The sequence below is a fragment of the Antechinus flavipes genome, chromosome 1 (assembly GCF_016432865.1).
Source record: "Antechinus flavipes isolate AdamAnt ecotype Samford, QLD, Australia chromosome 1, AdamAnt_v2, whole genome shotgun sequence".
NCBI lineage: Eukaryota > Metazoa > Chordata > Mammalia > Dasyuromorphia > Dasyuridae > Antechinus > Antechinus flavipes.
The window spans coordinates 40,568,832-40,589,065 of record NC_067398.1 but is presented as its reverse complement, the minus strand read 5'-3'; the positions used below and the strand labels follow the sequence as shown (position 1 = coordinate 40,589,065).

The following is a 20,234-nucleotide window of genomic DNA, read 5'->3' as shown; positions in this document are numbered from 1 at the left end:
GATGATGATGATGACTCTCTCCAAATCTGGAGCTAGATTATTGCCTATCTATATCTGTACAAGATTCTCTCTCTCCTCTTCTCTCCTCTCTTCTCTTCTCCCTTCCCCTCTCTTCCCTTTCCTCTTCCCTTTCTCTGTTTAGTTGTTTCTCTTTGTCTCTATCTTTGAGTCTTGGTTTCAGTTTCTGTCTCTGTATCTGTCTGTCTGTCTGTCTCTCTCCCAGTTCTGGGTTGTTCATTCAATTGCAGATCATAGTCTGGACAATAGTTATTCTTTTTCTACTTGGTCTTTCTTATGTGGATAATAATTTTAAGTGATTATGTATCTAATTTATCTCCTTTCTGGGATTACTTTTATTGCTATTGTATCTTCAGATTCTAGCACAGTATTTGATACATAGTGAGTGCTTAATCAATGTTTACTTATTGTTCAGTGATTGACTCATCTTTTGATTTTCCACAAGCAACTCTTCAAGACTAAAACTTACCCATCTGGTAGTCCACCACAACTTTCTATACTGCTGAAATAATGCATGAACACACACACACACACAGAGCCATGCATATACCTGACTATAGGTGGTCCCAAAAGTCTTGGTACAATTCAAGTTTTAATAACTTTGAATGCGCTAAGACTTTTGGGATATCTTGTATAAGATACATCTTTTTCTATATATGTATCCATTATCTGTAAGTAATCTGTGTGTGTACATGTGCATATATAGATTTGCATACACCTGATTTTTATGTGTATAAGTATACATTTATTCATCATATAATTTGTATATTTTCATCTTGTTTAAATATATATCTTACACATTATAGGTGATAAATACTAGATGTGAATATTTATGTTCATTGTAATATATTATATAAATATACAAGTATAATATTCGTATATATTCTAAGTGGTCGATAAATATTTTATACGGTAAGAAGACAAACTGGTAACCTTAGCTTTAAACTCAACAAACCTGATAAGTGGTTTGGGATTCCCCTTAACTTCACAATTCAATTTCACTTTCTTCTCCTCTGAATCCAATGGGAACATCACATGGCTTGGTTCGTGGATGAAAATTGGTCCGTGCAGTGTATTGTCATCTGAAATTAGAAGAGAAAATACCAAAGAGTGAAGCCCCAATTTGAATTTAAATGAAACGGGGAAATAAGCATCAAAATCACACAGGCTGTCTTAGCCACTTGATAAGAAGCAGTCTGTTGAGGAATCATCCAGATGAGATTGTGAGATAATCATGGGAAAAGAGAGGGGAAGTTAAATAAGCATTTATACAGTGCCTACTATGTGTCAGGCACGGATCAGGAATTTCACAAATATTATTTCAATTGATTCTCAAAACAATCTTGAAAGGTAACTTTTGTTATTATTCTCATTGTATAGTTGAGGAAAATGAGAACTGTGGATAACTCTATTTTGTCCTGCAAATGTATTTCACCTTTGCCCATTAAGCATAGCATTATTCATTTCTTTCATCTCTCCTGTTCTTTGTTAAAAAAACACTCAAGAGGAAAAGGACCCTGTGCCCAAAGCTCAACTTCAAATTATTCTTCAGCAAGTTTTTTTTTTCCCATTATTCACAGAAGAAAGATTTTTTTTTTCCTATTGCTGTCTCTTCCTTTAAAGGAGTTATATAGCTTTTTTATTCACTGATATTCTTTGACTTGACTTTCATACATGTATGCTCAAGTTATTTGCAAGCAATTCTTTCTCTCAAACACCTTATAACTCTTCCTTCTTCAAATGCAACTCTCCATTTGGAGACTCTGAAATTGGGTAAAGGATTTCTTGGAAGTGTAGTGTGAGTATATGCGGTTTCAAGGCTCAAGGTTGTAGCCCAAAGCACATATGCTGTTGTGACCAACACATAGCGAAATGGGAATGTGTAATTTAATATTTATACTTCTTTTCAATGTAGTTGTTCTACATTTTAATAATAAAAAAAACAATGCTATGTTCCATTCAGAATAAATTGCAACCTTCATTAAAATCACACCTGGATGATTTATTGTGTCGTCTTCTTTGAGGATATGCATACTCAGAAATTAAAATTTGGGAAATTGTGTGGCATAGAGAAAAAAAAAGTGCTGCTTTGGAATCAGTGGACTTGGGTTATAAAAATAATCTCCGAGTATGATCATGTATAAGATATTTAAGTTTTCTTGGCTTCAGTTTTCCCATCTCTAAAATTAGGAGACTGGATGTGATGATCCCTCAGGTCTCTTCCAGTTCTAGATCTAAACTCATTATCAAGTTTAAAAGGTTCTGAGGATATGCTTAGTGATGGATTTTATATCTGTCATCCAAAAATGAGTTTAGCAAGGTCAAGGTCAGAAAGACCTATCTCCAGAAGGTAGTCTGCCAGATACTGAATACTTTTGACAACAGCAACTTGAAAAATTTTTACAATGATGGACAGGAACTGAGACTTGCATCAAGGGAGGGATTATCTACTGATAAAATCAAAATTCTTGGAAGTATTGAATTATAAATAACAGAGATTCTCTAAAGTGTTGATTTTCTGTTGGTTAACTAACCTTAATGCTTTAAATTGTTATTGCCACAAAAGAAGCCATTTTATTCAATTCCTGTGTAAGGAAATCCATGATCTCTCATGCAGGGGTTTTGGGGCTCACAAATTCCAAACAGAACAGAGGCTTTGGAAAGATTACATCTCTAGGTAGAGTACACAGATATCATTACTTTTTAATTTTCAAAATCAAAGAGACAACCTTTTTTTCCCTCTAAAGATGAATTCCTTTCTATTTCTTAAAGCTTTTAAAATATCTACGAGTGCTGGTGGGATGGTACAAGAAAAAATCCCATTTTGTACAACTATCAAAAGGGCAGTTACGTAACACAGTAAATAGAAGCTCAAGTCTGGAGTCAGAAAGATCTGAATTCAAAACTGGTACCAGAAACTTACTAGCTATATGACTATTAACTCCAATTCAGAAAAGAATTGTTAAGTTGAATAGATTTTACACAAATTATAGAACTCCATTATTCAGTCTTGGAAGGTAAGTTAGCAGTCACCTATTCTAATCTATTCCAAAAGAAAAAAAAAAAAGAATTCCTACTACAACATACCTTTTATTAGTCATTCAGCTTCTGCTTAGAAGCTTCTAATGTGGGGAAATCTATTCATCCCCAAGATAGCCATTGTAAGTATGGCTAACTCCAATCCCTAGGAAGTTTATTCTTTTCTGACACTAAACCTAAATCTCCTATAAATCTTTATAGCTTCCACTCAATGATTTAGTTCTGCCTATTGAGACCAAAGAGAATATGTCTAATCTCTCTTCTTCATGACATGTCATCTCCATTCCCCCAATCTCAAATCTGCTCTTGCCAAACAGAACATCCCCAGTTTCTTCAAATTAATGTCAGAGACACAAGCTATCCTTGATCTTTTGTGTTTGCCCATTACAATGGAGTGGAGAGAGAGTAAAGACTGCAGTTGTCAGGATGAGCATAAGCATGTTGAAGGAACTAGAAGCTATTCAATAGGATGATGAGTTGTGCAAAAGGTGAAGGAGCCCCCTTTCTAGGGAGTGATTATCCCCATCAGTGGAGGCCTCCAAGCAAAGGCTGGTGGGTCACTTAGTGGTGAATCCTATTCAGGTAAAAGTTGGACTCATTAGCATCTGGCATCCTTTACACTATCCAAAAAGTTTTTTGATTCTGTGAAGTGTAGAATATCTATGGTACTATATGTTGGGCAAGCTTCCCATGAGAGCAATAAAGGATAATTTGTTTATAGACCTATATACACATACACAAACACATAATATACATGTACTTATATACATATACACACATACACATATACATACATACACACAGATGAGAAGCTGGGTAGTATAATGGATAAAGCACTGAGCCTAGATTCAAGAAGACCTGAATTCAAATATGGCTTTCAGACACAAGCTATGTGATTTTAAGCAAGTCACTTAACCCTGTTTGCTTCAGTTTCCTTGTCTGTAAAATGAGCTGGAAAAAGAAATGGAAAACCACTGCAGTATCTTTGCCAAGAAAACCTCAAATGGGGTCATGAAAAGTCAGATATATCTGAAATAACTGAACACCAATAATACATCTCTCTCTCTCTCTTTCTTTCTCTCTCTCTCTCTCTATATATATATATTACACACACACATATATGTATATATGCATGTATATATGTATACATGCTATACACATGTATATGTATATAGGCTACAAACTGCTTTGCACATACAGTAAGCATTACTTTTGTGCTCAGGCAAATTGCATGTGTCTATACAGTGAAGGTTCAATGCCTCTGGTGGCCAGGAATACACTGGGGCTCAAACCTTGCCTAAGGCTCACATATGTCTTATCCTATCTGTGCTTAAGAACAATGCCCATCCAGTGTGCTGGAAAATTTTCCATCTGTTGCAAATTGAGGGGGAAAAGGACAAAAATGCAATATTGCATTTTCATCTCCAAAAAGTAAACATGCTAGATTCAATTTTATATGTAATTGCTATGGTGTTCCCAGGTGTTGCCCTTGAGGGTTGTGAAGGTATTTAAAACCTAATGGTAGCTATGACTCACTGAGACACAAGCAAAATATCTGGGACTGTGGTTTGCAGACACTTTACCGATAGCATTAGCTAGTTTGCCTGATTAAACAGCTATAGTCTGAGTGGGAGCCTGAATGCCAACAACCTCAAGCCTGAAAGTTAACTCTCAAATACCATTGTAGACACTGCTAAATCAAGAGCAACATAAGGTGGAAAGTGTTTAATCACAGAAAAGCGTGGAGATACGGCTGTGCAGAATATTTTGGACAATTTTGGACTGCTGCATCCTATACAGATGAAAGCTTTTGAGATAGCATGCTGACAGTTATGTAAAGATGTAACCCCGAGGTTTCATGACCACACCCAAAATGTGCCCTTCCATCGATACCAAGGGAACTCTAAGTAGATAGCAAAAGAAGACCTTTAAGGGCATACAAAATAAAGTTATCTTGCCAACCCGAATCTCTTGGGTATGATCTCAGTGTCAGACTTATTTGTCATCTCACACCCTCCCATTACCCCACCATTGCATTTGGCTCAAGAGGAGACTCCCTATAGGGCGAGCAATAACTCATCCTGCCACTGCAGTGCCCTGAGAGGAGCACACAGCAGCATCCATTGGGTCATAGGCTGGCTGAGAGCCTTCTCCTCTACCTTCCTAATCAAGGAAAGGTGTGTGTATGTGGGGGGGTAAAACTGTTAGGTCAGCAAAATCTGTATGGATAAAGACAACTCACAGAATGCATATGCAATCTCCTACAGTGAACCAGATGTAAATGAAATATTCTTTTAGTGGAGTGGTTGAATGTGAGAAATATCCTTCTGAAATAGAATTGCCACTTTCAACAATGATGACTAGGTAGATGTCATATTATCATGGCAAATACAATTGAGCATTATTAGTATTTATAAAGGAAACATCAAGGATCATACAAAGGTATTACATTAATATTATATGTAAAACTAGCAGAAAACACACATCATTTTGCCTAATAATCTATTTGACTGGGATATAGAATAGAGCAACAGGCAAAGCACAGAAGGAGACATGTTTGCTTGCTTAGAGAAAAAAAGTTTCTTTCATTTGTCCTTGCCTTCCCCTTTCTTCCCGTTAACCCAAGAAAAACAAGCATTTTAAACAGCAAGAAGCTGAATTGTCTAGTGACACCTTCGCATATCTTAGGATGCGCTGAAAGAGAATCCAAAGAGGAAATGCATTTTTCTCATCCCACTGCTTTATTCTCCAGTTCAGGAAATCATAAAGCTGTTGCCATCATGCATTATGTCACACATAATGAGGCCTGAATTGTAGGTAATGCCAGATCCTGGAAATACAAAAATAGACTCATGGAAATGAAAATAGTCTCCACTTAGGAAATAATTTTGCAATGATGAAGGATTTTAGGAGCAGAAAAACAATGACTTGATAATGATCATACAGATACACAAATTCTAGAGAGAGAAAAAGGAAGGGGAGGAAGGGAGGAAGGAAGAAAAAAAAGGGGGAAGGGAAGGGGGAGGGAAGAAGGAGGGAAGAAAGAAAGAAGGAAGGAAGAAGAAAAAGGAAGGGAGAGAGAAAGGGAGGGAGGAAGAAAAGAAGGAAAGAAGGAAGAAGTACTTTTAAAGAGAGCATTTTATTTTGTTAAGTAAATGGATATTTTGAAAATATAATTGTGGATGACTAATTTTATCTTGAATTTTCTTGGTTCCTTGCTTCCAGCAGACTTGAAAAGGGGCTTTAAATCTGTAGGACTTGCATAATGTCAACAGGCCCTTCCATTTTGGACTTAATTTTACATTTCCCAAATGAATCAAAAAAGCTTGAGGTTTAACAAATTCTGACAGCCATCTAGAACAACACATGCATGATAAAGAATCCTAGTTATGGGCCAAAGATATGATGAGCCAGCCTCTATATCTAATGATCTCCAGTGAAGTCCAAGTTCTCACATTGCTGGCCATCTATTGCACTTTCCTATGGCTTTTCCTGATATTAAGCCTAAGTTTACCTTTTTTTTTTTTTAACTTTTCCTCACTGTTCCTGGTTAATCCTTGTGGGTCCAAATGGAACCTGCTTAATTTTTCTTCCATATGATAGTTCTAAAGATTGCCATTATATTTCCCAGTCTTTTCTCTAAATTGAACAATACAAGTACTTACAACATAATCTACAAACTAACTTCACATATATAAATGCAAAGTTCTCTACCAATTTGGATGTCCTTGTATTCATGCTCAGCAAATTATTAATGATCTTCCTTACTTATAGTGGCTTCAATTGGAGAAAATATCCAAAATATGGGTTGAGCCAAGCAGAGAACAATTGGCTTTTACCACATATATCTATAGTAATGGTGATTGTCAAAGCCAAAAGAAAAGTAAAAGGAATGCAAACAAATCTGAAAAGACCTTTTTAAAAATGGAAAAGAGGGAGATGAGTAGAATTAGAAGATTTAAGTATTCACTATGATCACATGAGGCAAAGTGAATGAAAATAAATGAGGAAGAATACTGATGAGTTCTTGAGAAGGGATTGAAAGTGTTCATCATTTATTATCATTATTATTATTATCATCATCATCATCATTATTATTATTATTATTATTAGACTTATGAGTTTACTGGTACAAGGAACTCCTCCTTGGGGATGGATTTTCTCCTCCTGTACATATCTGTTCCTCTTCATAATTACAATCTTAGAAAATTTCCTGGAGCACTGAGCACAAATGATGTGCTCAGAGGTTACATAGCCCATATGCATCAGAGGATGGATTAAACAGAGATTTTTCTGACCGCAAGACAACTCTATATTCACACATGATGAGTAAACTTAGTTGCATTGATACCGTATTGAAATTTCTAGTAAAATCATTTAATTAAAAGACAGACAATAGAGTTCTGAGTCTCCTATTTCACTATTTCTTAACTTGAATAATTTTAGATCTATCAACTTTGTTATGATTTATTGGATTTTTTCTCCTTCTTAAGAAAGAACTCCCTACCTTTCCCCTCTTCCATCTTTCTCCTATACCAGCATCTGATAATCCTCTCTTTTCTGTATTCTCTTTGGAAATAGGGATAAATTCCCTTGTTTATACCTCTTAGCTATTCCTCCCCTGATCCTGACTGGTATGAATTTCCCTGACCAATCTCTTCAATTCCCAATTAGCTCTTTAACTCTCAGACTCCTTAGAACATGGTAAGCATACCCTGCATAAATTTGTTCCCAACTAATGTCATTTTGCCATATTAGTCAGGGTCCTTTTAGGCAAGAAAAATCTTTTGACCATTAAAAACTGGCATCTTCTATGAAATGAAGTAGTTGGTTGTTGTCTTTCATTCTTTAAGAATACCAAAATTACATCACTATGTTAGTCAAGTTATAGTATATCAGACTGTGACTAATCAGGCCAATAAACACTCAAAATGCTCTACTACAATTCAGACACAAATAGTCTGTATGAACATTTCTTCACATTTCTTGAGCTAATTCAATTCTTCTTTACTTATAGAGCACAGTACTTTTATGGTGAGGTTATGCCATGCTGAGCAGTTCTGTGCCTGTGTCTCCCATGTCATACTATCAATTCTAAAGTTCTGAAGAAAGACCTTGAGAGTGTTCTTGTATTGCTTTTTCTGTTCATCTTGTGAGAGCTTGCCATTCTGAGCTCTTCATAAAATAATCTAGTAAATTGTTCATTCATTGATGGGCTACTACAAAGAAAAGATATGGCTTTGAGGGAAATTTTGTGTATTTATTAATGGTATTCATACACGATTTGTTGTTTTCAGACCTTATTCTGAATGGGAAAGGGCAGACAACACACATCTGTTGCATTGAGGAGGCTTTTAATTCAAACATATTTTTAATACACTCCTAAATACTAATATTATTAATAAAGCTCAGAGAATCTTGATTAAAAGTGAATGTTTAATCTGCCTTGACAATAGAATTCTAATGGAATCCCCAAACATAAATTTACTATTCCAACCTGCCTATCTGTGAACATTTGGTTCCTTAGTCTAAGGATATATACTTTCATATTATCAGCAGCCTTTTATTCTGAATCTATTTCTTTATTTTGTTAAACATGCTATAGGGATCATCATTTTTGTTTGGTAAATCCTTAACTAAGCATGGATGCAAATATTCAAAATACATTTATATATAAAATTCCTTAAGATTAAAATTTAGCTGGATTCACTATCAAAAAGATTTTACTATTTGTATAGAACTAGGTGACTCAGTAGATGGAGGACTTGGAGTCAAGAAGAGTCATCTTCCTAAATTTAAATCCAACCTTAGACATTTATTAGCTAAGAAACCCTGGGCAAGTCCTTTAACCCTATTTGTCTCAGTTTTCTCATCTGTAAAAAGAGCTAGAGAAGGAAATAACAAACCATATCAGTATTTTTGCCAAGAAAACCTCAAATAGGACCGTGAAGAATCAGACATGTTTGAAGTGACTGAACAATAGCATCGAAACATGAAGTTACAAGCTGAGCAATGACAAATTGGTGCATCTTGTTGAATACTCCAATATTTACTCCAATAAACTACTTCAGAGTAATTGTTTGTACTACCCTTTAATCTTGATCTTTTGTTTTAGGGTGTTAAAGAATAAATATAATATATCAAAGAGTTCATTCCACATTCTTTAAAATCAATGAAGGGTAAATGCAGGATCATCATCAAAAAGAAAAATAAACATCTGTTGAAAACACATTTTTCTTTAATTGCAGAGATCTGAGACAAAACCAGGGACACTCTAAGCCATTTTGAGAAATAGCTTATTAGAATTTAATGAGGTCACTCCTCAATTCTTATTCAAAAAAGTCAATATGGAAAACTGAAATGGATTTCCAAAAGAAAAGTGACCAACCTAAGCAGGCTGAACCAAATAATTTAGTGCTTGCTCTATTCTTTTGTCATTTTTCAGCATTGGAATCAACTTTTTTCACAACTATGCAAATAATAGTCATAGTCAATATGTGAATAATTAATTCTACAATTGGCAACACAAAGCACTGGTCAAGATAATTTAATAACTGCTCTCTCTGGAATAATTGTGCCATTTTCACACGAAGCATCCTTTATGGACAGACAATTCATTTGAACAGTTTGAAATTAATTGTTTAATTGTTCTGTTTTGAACAAGCTCCCTTCCATTTCTTTCCCATGGAGCAATTGGTGTATTTGTCATTTTTAGATGAATTGGTTCAGTGATACCTGCTGTTCAGGACCTCTTTTTTATTTGCTTTAAGATGGAACCAAAGCCTCTATGAACCCTGCCCACCCTCTCACCTTCCCCCCTCCAGGAAATTGGCTGACTGACTTCAACAACTCTGCTAAATCTCAAAGTGGCTACTGCTCAGTTTCTAAGATGGGAGCCATACTTAAAGGCTTACCCACAGCTTTCAAGAATAGAGTTACATTGTCTGCAGTTTGCTGACATTAATAAAGACCTATCCTGAACAGAATAAAAAAAAAGTGTTGTATAGGGTACCAGTAAACAAGGAAGGCATTCATCAGTCTTCAGAAACCAGTGATTTTATTGCTGTAAAACTACTTTAGGTGAAACCTCATCCTAGAAATCAGTGCTCCAAATAATGTAAACTTAAAAGAAATGACATCAACAGAAAGTCAACGGAACAAAAATACAAATACTGCAGCATCATAGCATCTTTGTAAATTTATAGAGCAGTGCCCTTTTCAGTGCCCTGAATTTACTTCAATACCTCCTATGCCCTTTTCCTGCTAGTGCCCCTTGTGAGGTAGATATTATTACTGCCTTTGAACAAATATTGAAACTGATCCCAGAGTGGAAAAAAAGAAAAACAACTTTGACATCCTATACAAGAGAGAATTTGGTTATCTTGGGGGCCATATAATACTCATGCTGTCTCTTTTCTACTTAAGTTTAGGATGACCTCTGAGTGCACAGTTATAATGTTGGTTGATTTTTCCCTCTATCAAGTGAAGTGGTAGATGATCCAGATAGATTATGTACACACACACACACACATATTTGGGGGGGTCTTTAGACTGTTCTTTTGTGACATATTTGGAATGGTAGAATGCATTCCATTTATATCCTTTATAACCTTGTACACTTAAATAACTTAATCTCTTCTAGCATCACTTCCATAGGATAATGGGATTGAGAGCTAGGTTGGACCACAGAGGACAATTATTTTGGCACCTTCATTATATAACTAAGGCCCAGAGATGAAAGGCGTCCTGCCCCTAGTTATATACCCAGGCAGAATGACTAAGGCAGCATCTTCAGCTGTCAACTGAGATGATTGGATTGGATAATCTCAAAGGATCCTTATAGTTTTAGACTAAGAGCCCATAATATTCCAGGATTGATCACATTTCTAACTGTGAGATAAATGGAAAATTCATTTCTTATTTACTCTTTTACTCCCATGTACCAGCATTTCTCTTTTTGTAATAGAACAAAACTAAAGGAAAGTTTTCAATTTGCTCCTCCCCATCCTTGCCTGCCTACACACTCTCTCTGTTTCTCTGTTTCTCTCTCTCTCTAATATTCTTTGTCTCTGTTTCTCTCTCTCTCTCTAACACACTTACATGCACACACATACATACGTGTACACACACACAAACTCAGACACAATTTCACACTTTCCTACAGACCATCTGGTTTAAGCCCTTCTCAGGGCAGACGTCTGGCGTTCTTAACTCCTCTGTGACTGTCTTTGTTCCCTACAACCATTTCCTGACATCAAATTGCCTGAACACAGAATGCCTACAGGCGGTCCTTTCATGTTACATGCACTATAGCTCCTCAAGTAATATTCATGAACCTTTTGCACCTGTCTTTTTGGCAGCTAGAGCACTCTGCCTTCTGCCTTTCTGTAACTGTTTCTGGGTTCTTAATTTGGCACACACTGAACATGTCAATATATACTAGGAGGTATGAGAAACAAGGAGCTGGGAGGGGTTCCAGCCAAAGTTCTGCCACATGCCTTTCCTGGAAAGATGCATGGAACTCTTTTTTAACTGCCTGTTCTGTACACCACTGCTTTCATCCTTCTGTACAAGAAAGATTCTTAGGAGTTAAGTCTGCAATGTCATGTCCATCTCATAGAACAGAGTGTAAGTTTCTTGAGGACAGGGATTGTTTTATTATTATTATTTTTTAATCTTTGTACCCTGGATGTTTGGCATAGTACCTGAGAATTTGTTTGCGTTTATTAAATTCCTGGTGATTGACTGATTGATTTAAAGGGCTCAGTAATCTAGTTCAAGACTTAAATTTTCTATTGCAGGGACATCTTTTCTCCAGTATGGGCAGACTCTGGCCGATCAGCTAATAGTCTTACAAATATCAAAGGACAGGATGAAATCTGACTGTTCACTTTCACTGATAGCAAGTGCATAACTGATAGAAACTAATAGGAAAACAACCATCAGCTAAGAATATGCATAAAGGGGAAAAAAACCAAATCAGCCAACAATCCTTATTAACCACTTATGATATATGAGGAACTCTGCTAGACTGTGAATAAAGGCAGAAACAAAACCAAAAAACATCCTTGTCCTTAGGAGGATAACCTTGTATTAAGAGTTAGGTACATATACATATATGTATGTGTGTCTATATATATAGACACACATACACACACACACATACACTAAACTCCTTGTTTTGGTTGGGAAATGTCACAGTATTATAAGGGATCCCCCTGATCAAGCCCATTTCACAAGGTAATTTCATTTTAGTGATTTTTAATTTTTTTCTCTTGTTAGAGGTGTAGAAAGTGCTAATTAATAACTGGGGACATTAGAAAAGGCTATATCTTTGAATCTTTTTTTTTTTTTTTTGTAGTTGTGACAAATGGTTTCCACATTAAAAATCTGGTCTGTAGTTTTATTGTTTTAATTGTGTTTTATTCTTTGTGACCTTATTTGAGGGTTTCTTTTAACAAAAATACTAACGTGGTTTGCCATTTCCTTTTCCAGATCATTTCATAAAAGAGGAACTAAGGCAAATAGAGTTAAGTGACTTGCCCAGAGTCACTCAGCTAGTAAGTGAGTGAAGTTGGATTTGAATTCAGGAATATGAGTCTTCCTAATTCCAAGACCAATGCTCTATCCATTGCATCACCTAGATGCCCCAACCAAACTTATATGAGTAATATTGAAGTGGTATAGACTGTATTTCTATGAATCTAGAATTAGGCAAATTTAAGAAGAGGGAATAAACATATACAGTACCTATTATTTCAGGTATTTTGTTAAACACTTTTTGTGAGCATTGAATACTTCCATTAAAAAAAAAAAAAACTCAGTGGGACAAGAGAAATGTGTAACCACAGATTGAGCTTAATGTCTGTTTCCTTCTGGTTTGGAAATGATCTCTTTTGTCATTTAAGGATCAAGGCATCAGTACAGAGGCTTTTCCTAACCTTTAGCCCTATAGGACAAAGGACACCTTGACTCATAGCAGTTTTATTACAAAAAAATATTCAACAAACATTTATTATGTTACTATTATGTTCAGGGCACAGTGCCAGACCCTGGGGAAAAGCAGAGGAAAAATAACAGTACCTGCCCTAAAGGAACTCAGGAGATAAGACATGCATACAAATATAATATAGTTAGAGAGAAAAAATGCAAAGGAATACCTGTGATTTAGGATAAAATACAGAAGAACTGAGTTTCAATGCCTCCTTTCTCCTTCTTTCTCCTCATCCCTTCCTTCCTTCCTCTATCCCTCTCTTCCTTCCTCCCTCCCTCCCTCTTTCCCTTCCTTTCTTCTTTCCTCCCTCTCTTCCTTTTTTCTTTCCCTTCTTCTAGAGAAATTGGTAAGGTAGGAACAAGTCATATAGCTGATTATTTGTGAAGAAGAGGAAAGGAAAGAGAAACAATTTATCTAAGATTACAAGCTTCGGTATCTAGGAGGAGGATACTGTCTTCAAAATAAAGTCATTTTAAGAAATGCCTTGTTTTTGGAGAGAAAGATGAGCAGTTCACATTATGACACATTGAATTTGAGGTCATGGGAAGACACTGTGATCTTTAAGTTAAGGGTGGTTAGAATACCATTTAGTCCTATGCTCTCATTTTACAGTGAAAATAGCTCCCAAAGAAGTAAAGTGACTTAAATTCAGGTACAAAAACAGACAAAACTAAGGATCCTAACACCCAGACTAGTGTTTTTACTACATGGCAGAGATGTCAGTCAGGAGTTCTTAACCCAGGGTGTATGAATAGATATGTGTGTGTATCTATGTGTGTTTGTATTTGTGTGTGTGTGTGTGTGTGTGTTGTTATGTGTATGTGAGTGTGAAAAGATAGACATAGACACACAAATATATATATATATATATATACACACACACACACAAACATAAAACTTTATTTCTATGGAATTGGTTTTCTTTGTAACTGCATATTTTTTTTTCTATGAATTTACAACTCTTATTCTGAGAAGTGGTCAATAGGTTTCGCCAATCTTCCAAAGAGGGAAAGTAGTATGAGAACTCTTGCTCCAGTGAGACCTCAAGATTGCCTGTTTTCAGAATAGAAAAAGAAACAGAGCTGTCTTGCTATTTCCTAGAAATATATTGGAGAAAAGAGAGAAAGACTCTCTTCTAGAGTGACTTAAATGATTTTGTCAGTATCTATTTCTTGATACTTTGGAGAAAGTATGTGAAAGCTACTTTTCATCAGCTGGATGAGATATAACATAACTCCACTCATTGCTAATTTTTTCCCAATTATAGAATTCTCTGAAAGTATCCCCTATCTAAGCTTTTCTGAAAGTGTGAATTCATAACCTTTCAAAGCTACCAGCATAGAATTTGCATATAATTATTGGGCATTTGGCGTCATTCTGTCACAAGGAAAAACTGGATGTATGCTGATTTACACAAATAGAAAAGTGTAAGGATTTCTGAAAAGGATTCTGAATGAATAGCAGTAGAAAAAATGCTGGTTATATAGGCTTATCCCAAATACATACATGTGCATACACACACACACGCACACTCTCCTTTTTGAATTTTTTTCAAGATAGCAAAAGAAACCATAATTCCAAAGTTCATTGGCATTCCTTAGCTCTGCCACATTTTTTTTTTAAAAAGTCATCCAACCTTTATCTTTCTTTGTCCATAAAATGCTATTAAATATAATTTTCTGCAAATACAGGGTGTTCAGAAGATGAACATTGCAGGGTAGAAATAGTGCTCAGATTAGGCTCACAAGACCCTACTGCCCTCTGAACTTGGCCATTTAATAACTCTGTGATTTTGGGTAAGTCTCTTAACTTGTTTGGGTCTCTGTTATTTGATATATTAATTTTATATATATAAAAAGGACCTTACAAGTAATTTGGTCTAACCAAAGGTTAGACCAAATTACTTGTAAGGTCCTTTTTAGATCTAAATTTATGATCCTATGAATCGGATCTCCTGTAGATTTTAAAAAACACATTTTTCTTAGTTTAATATCAATAATGTCTCTTCTCATGAATAGCATGGAGTCAGTTAAAGCTAAGATATAATATTCTTATCTATACATACAAATTACAATGTATTACTGATTACTAAAATTGGATGGATATTTTTCAAATATACCCTTAGTTTGAAAAGTAATGACTTGGAGTCTCAAAAAAATTTACCATATAGAAATGTATACAGAACTCTATGTGAATGATTTTATCATCACAGACTCAGGCATTACTGAGAAACTGTCCACATCCCCTTTCTCCTCCTCTTCCCCATTGTGGGATTTACCAAGCACAGGCAGAGTGGGAGGGGAATAAAAACAAGACCTGACTGATATGCTTTGAAATACTTTAAGAAAGATGTAGCTTCTCCGTTTCATTCTCTTTTTGAACTTTCTCAAACAATCAAACCACTATTTCAATGAGTTTATCTTTTCATATATATTTTAATGATATAACTAAAAATGCTTCTTTATCCACCTATTGACAATTATTTTCCAAAATATTGTGAATATCATATGGGTCAATTTGATGATCATTTTGAACTTTTAACTTTTTGGAATTTTAAACCCAGAAAAAAAGCATTTCAAAATATTGTTTTATTTTAGATTTAAAAAAATGTAGCTCCTAGGAATAAAGGGGTTCTCTGTAGTCTGTCTTGAAACTTTCTGTTCAGTTGTGGGCATCACAGCTGAAAATGTGATTGATAAAGGAAAGAATATCCAGAGGATAACTAGGATGACAAAGAATATTAATTCCATTTTCAAATAAATATAGCTTGAAAGAACTGAAGGTTTTTAACCTGAACAAAAGAAGACCCTGGGGTTTAAAATACTTTTGTTTAACTATCTGACTGGCTATCATGTAGAAGAATGCTTAGACTTGAATTCCATTTACTCTAGGAGATGGAACTAGGAGCGATGTTTGAAAATGCAAAGAAGCACTTTTTGGCCTGAAATCAGGAAAACTTTATCTAATTTGTCTGTTTATTTGTTCATTCATTCATTCATTTATTCATTAATTTGTTTGTTTATTTACAATGAAAGTTGTCCAAAAGAATAAAATCCTACTTCAGGAGGTAGGGGGTTCTCTCTCATTTGAGTTCTTTAGCTAGAGATTAGCCTTACTATAAAAATAATACATTTTATCTATAGATTTGACCACTGAGGTTTCTTTTATCTCTCATGTTCAGTTACTCTCTAATTCCCCTACCATCCTTTCCCTCTATCTCCAGCTTTCCGCTAAATGAACAGAGTGAAGAAGAGACACAAGGAGATATTGATGGAACAAATACTTTTTGTCAATTAAGAGAGCATAGCACTACCTTCCCAAGTCTCAGAGACTCACCTGGTTCTGATCCTTGTTCTACTAGCAATCAAACCCATGTAAAGGTAACAAGAGTTAGTTGAATTATAGATTTGGCTTCAGACACTTATTAGCTGTGTGGTCCTGGATAAGTCACTTAATCCTGTTTGACTCAGTTTCCTCATCTATTAAATGAATAGTCTAGTACCTTTGCCAAAAAAATAGTCCCAAATAGTCAAAGACCTGACTGAAATGACTGATAACAACAACAAACTGGTAATATTCTTTCCTAGTATAGAAATATATCCCTTTCCTAGCTAATGACTGCCCACATTACCAGATAGGGGTCCAGAGTCTTATGTTGTATATGTTTTGGCTCCTGCCTCTCTGTGGGACTTCTTTAATCATAACATTAACCATAGTGCTGGAAAGTGTCTTATGAGAAGAAATGCCCAGTCTCTTTTCAACAAGCACATCAACAATAGCATCTATGACAAATGCCCTATTTTTGCAAACCTCCAGCTGTGCTGTTTTTGCAGTCCTTTTCTGATATTTTGGCCACCTTGACTACAAAGAGACATTTCCTCATTTCTACCTTAACTTTCCTCATAAATAAGAACATTTTTTTTCATCCATATTGAAGGCTTAGTAATTAGCATACAGTATCATCCAAAATGTCCTCCCTGGTCAAGCAAATCTGCTTTTGAAGCTCTCTGATTTTATTAACTTTTTTCTTGGTATTATTTCTTCATTGCTTGTCTGGTTAGATACAACTTTTCCATCAAAACTAAATTCAAAACTCAAAATTCATCTCCTCCAGGCAGTCTTCTTTGATGTGGATTTGATAATTACTTTATTATATAGCTACCCATATTTGAATAGTGAAATTGTACTTTTAAATTTAATTCTTGTTGATAGTTTGTTTAATCATAAAGTGACAGAATTTCAGGTGTGGAGGTCATTCTAGAATTTTATAGTTGAATGAGACTTTAGAATCTACATGGACTGACCATTCCTGCTTCTGCATAAAAGCTTCTACCAAAGGGAAACCCATAATTCCATTTTGGAACAACCCTAATTATTAGGTTGATTTTTTTTCTCCTGACATTGAGCTAAAATTTGTTTTGCTGTAACCTATATGAATTGCTATTGATTCTTCTTCCAAGAGCTTCAGAATCTGACCCTTTTCTATCTTTCTAATCATTCTGTAATTTAAACCTTTAAGTACCCAAGGTAAGGTCATGGGAGAAGACAGAGGGAAAAAAGGAAGTGAGGAAGGGAATAGAATGGAAAGGAAGAGAAGGGAAAGAGAGGGAAGGGGAAGAATAAAGAGAAAGGAAAGAAGGAAGAAAGGAAGCAAGGAGGGAGGGAAGGAAGGAAGGAAGCAAGGAGGGAGGGAAGGAAGGAAGGAAGCAAGGAAAGGAGGGAGAGAGGGATGGAGGGAGAAAGAGAAGGGGAAGGGAAGAAGGAAGGAAAGAAGAAAAACAGAAGGGGAAGGAGAGAGGGAAGGAAGGGAGGAAGGAGAGGAAGTAGGAGGGGAGGAAGGAGAGGAAGAAGAGAAGGAGGAAGAGAAAGGGGGAGGAAGAAAGGAAAGAAGTGGAGAATGGAATGGAAGGGAAGAGAAGTGAAGGAAAGAAGGAAGGGAGATTAGGGCTTTGATTTTGAACAGTTCTGCCTTACTTAAACCCAATTTATTTGTAACTCAAGATATCACCTTCTAAACATCATGCTCCTCTTTGAGAATGAAGGACAAACAATAAATAACATCTCATGATTTACTCCTCTCCATGTACTCTATGAGCCAGATACACTGAACTATTTGCTGTTCCTGTCACATAATAATCCATCTCCTGACTACATGCATTTCTGCAGTCTGTTTCCCATGTCTGAAAGCTATATTCCAACCACTCTGGACCACCAGCCATTTCTCAAACTAGTCACTTGATTTCTTTCTCTTGCCCTCTTCCTATATGGTGGCACTCACTCTTTTGCCTTAATTTGAAAAAAGATTACCACCTTTTCCATGATGTCTTTCCTCCTTCCCCCATTTATGGGCCGTTTTTCACTTTAATTTTTACTGCAATTAATTACGCAAATGTTGCATCCCCTGTCTCATTCCATAGGAGAACAGAAGCTTTTTGTTTTGGCAAATGAGCTTTTGTATTCAAAATAACTGTTGCTCTCATATGACTTTAGGCATCATTTATAATAAAAAAAAAGTCAATATATGTATGGTTCAATTTTTCCAACAGTAAAGTCAACTTCCTGGCATTGATTGGGCAAAGCTCATATGTGATGTGAAGCAGAAAATAACTAGCAAGTATGAATCAAGTGAAATTTAAGATTAAATAGAATTCTATTTCCATTATGTAAGTTTCAACAGTTATAAAGTGTACTACAAAATATATCAAAATTTGTCACTTTTCCTCATCCCAGACCTTAAGGATATAATTTTAGGATGGTAAACACATTCACATAAAATAACAATAAACAGCCCAACTTCAAGGAATCATTATTAATATCTGTTTGTCTAAAACAACTCCAAACTGATATTTGATCTGGGTTTAAAAAGCCTTCTAAAGATATAAGTTCTTATAGCTCTTGTTAACTAGCCAATGTTAGCTTGGTTATTGAATCTGGAAACATCTCTTAGGTGGTTGAATCTCTGATAATGCATGGTATGACATCATGGAGATGGTTAATAGTTAAAGAACCAACATCAAATCAGGAAGGTCTAGATTTAATTTCAACCACAGTCACACAATGACAATGTATATAATTCAGATCAATACATTTTACCTTTCATTTTCTCAGACAGTTCTCTAAGATAATAAATTACTAAATAGTTGCCAATTTTTACTTATACAATTTTCTTGACTAGAAATTTGCACATCAATATAATCATACTTATTGAACAAAACAACAAATCAATAAACAACGATGTATTTCATTAAGATAATTTTAAGCTGTGACTAGCAGTTTTATAGGAACTTTTTACTGCTTTTTTCAGAATCTGTTCAAAAGGAAAAATAAGGGTAATGAGGTAGAACTTTCGGGAAATATATGAATCTTTCAGAAAATACTTTACTAAAGGAGACAATTCAATATAATAATTATACTGGGAATTTCAGTGGTTTCCAGAGGGAATACATATAATGGTAGAAAATTAAAGACTGGAAAAACATACACAATGGGTTTCATCATAAACATTTAAAAATATAGATTGAAATTTTATTTACTGTATTTTTTGATATTATTTAAATGTCATCTTTGAAAATCAAGCACAACCATTTGTAAATTAAATAGTAAATTAAATCTTCAATGAGAAGATTTCATTAATTGTCTTGTTAAGTACTTCGAATTTGCAGAGCATAAGAAAGCCAACTTATGTGAATAAAGTCATATTTATAAAGAACATACCACGTGGATGTACTCTGCTAAGAAATGGAGAAATGAAGGAAAAAAATAGAACACTACTATCATGGAACTTACATTTTATTGTAACATGCAACATGTTAATAGATAAATAAATAAGTTAAAATAAGAAGGATGAAGAGATTGAAAGGGAGGAACATAGTAAGGAAAGATGGAGGAGGTTATGTCTTAGCTAAGAATTGGAGGAAGATTAATAATACTTTCAATCTGAAATTAGTAATAACAGGATATTTGAGTTGAAGGAAACTCAGTGGTTATTCAGTCCAACCTGAATATGAATTTGAAAAAGCATTTTCCTTGCAACATATGAGACAAGTGGTTACCCAGTAATTGTTTGAAGGTTGCAAATGAGGCTACTAATTTCTGAAATATTCTGCTTTTACTTTGATAACTTTTGAATAATTCTTCAAAAATCTTTTTTGTCTTCCTTAAAACCAACCTTTAAAAAGGCCTA

At 35.1% G+C, this 20,234-nt stretch overlaps 1 protein-coding gene across 2 annotated transcripts in view; it reads right to left on the bottom strand.

The window, feature by feature from the left end:
- LOC127551357 (contactin-4) overlaps window positions 1–20,234 on the bottom strand; it is a 703,767-nt gene that overhangs the window by 369,352 nt on the left and 314,181 nt on the right. For both annotated transcript variants that reach the window (XM_051981038.1, XM_051981047.1), the window contains exon 3: window positions 974–1,100. In XM_051981038.1, the coding sequence (XP_051836998.1) occupies window positions 974–1,100 (127 nt within the window). The remainder of the gene's footprint in view (window positions 1–973; window positions 1,101–20,234) is intronic.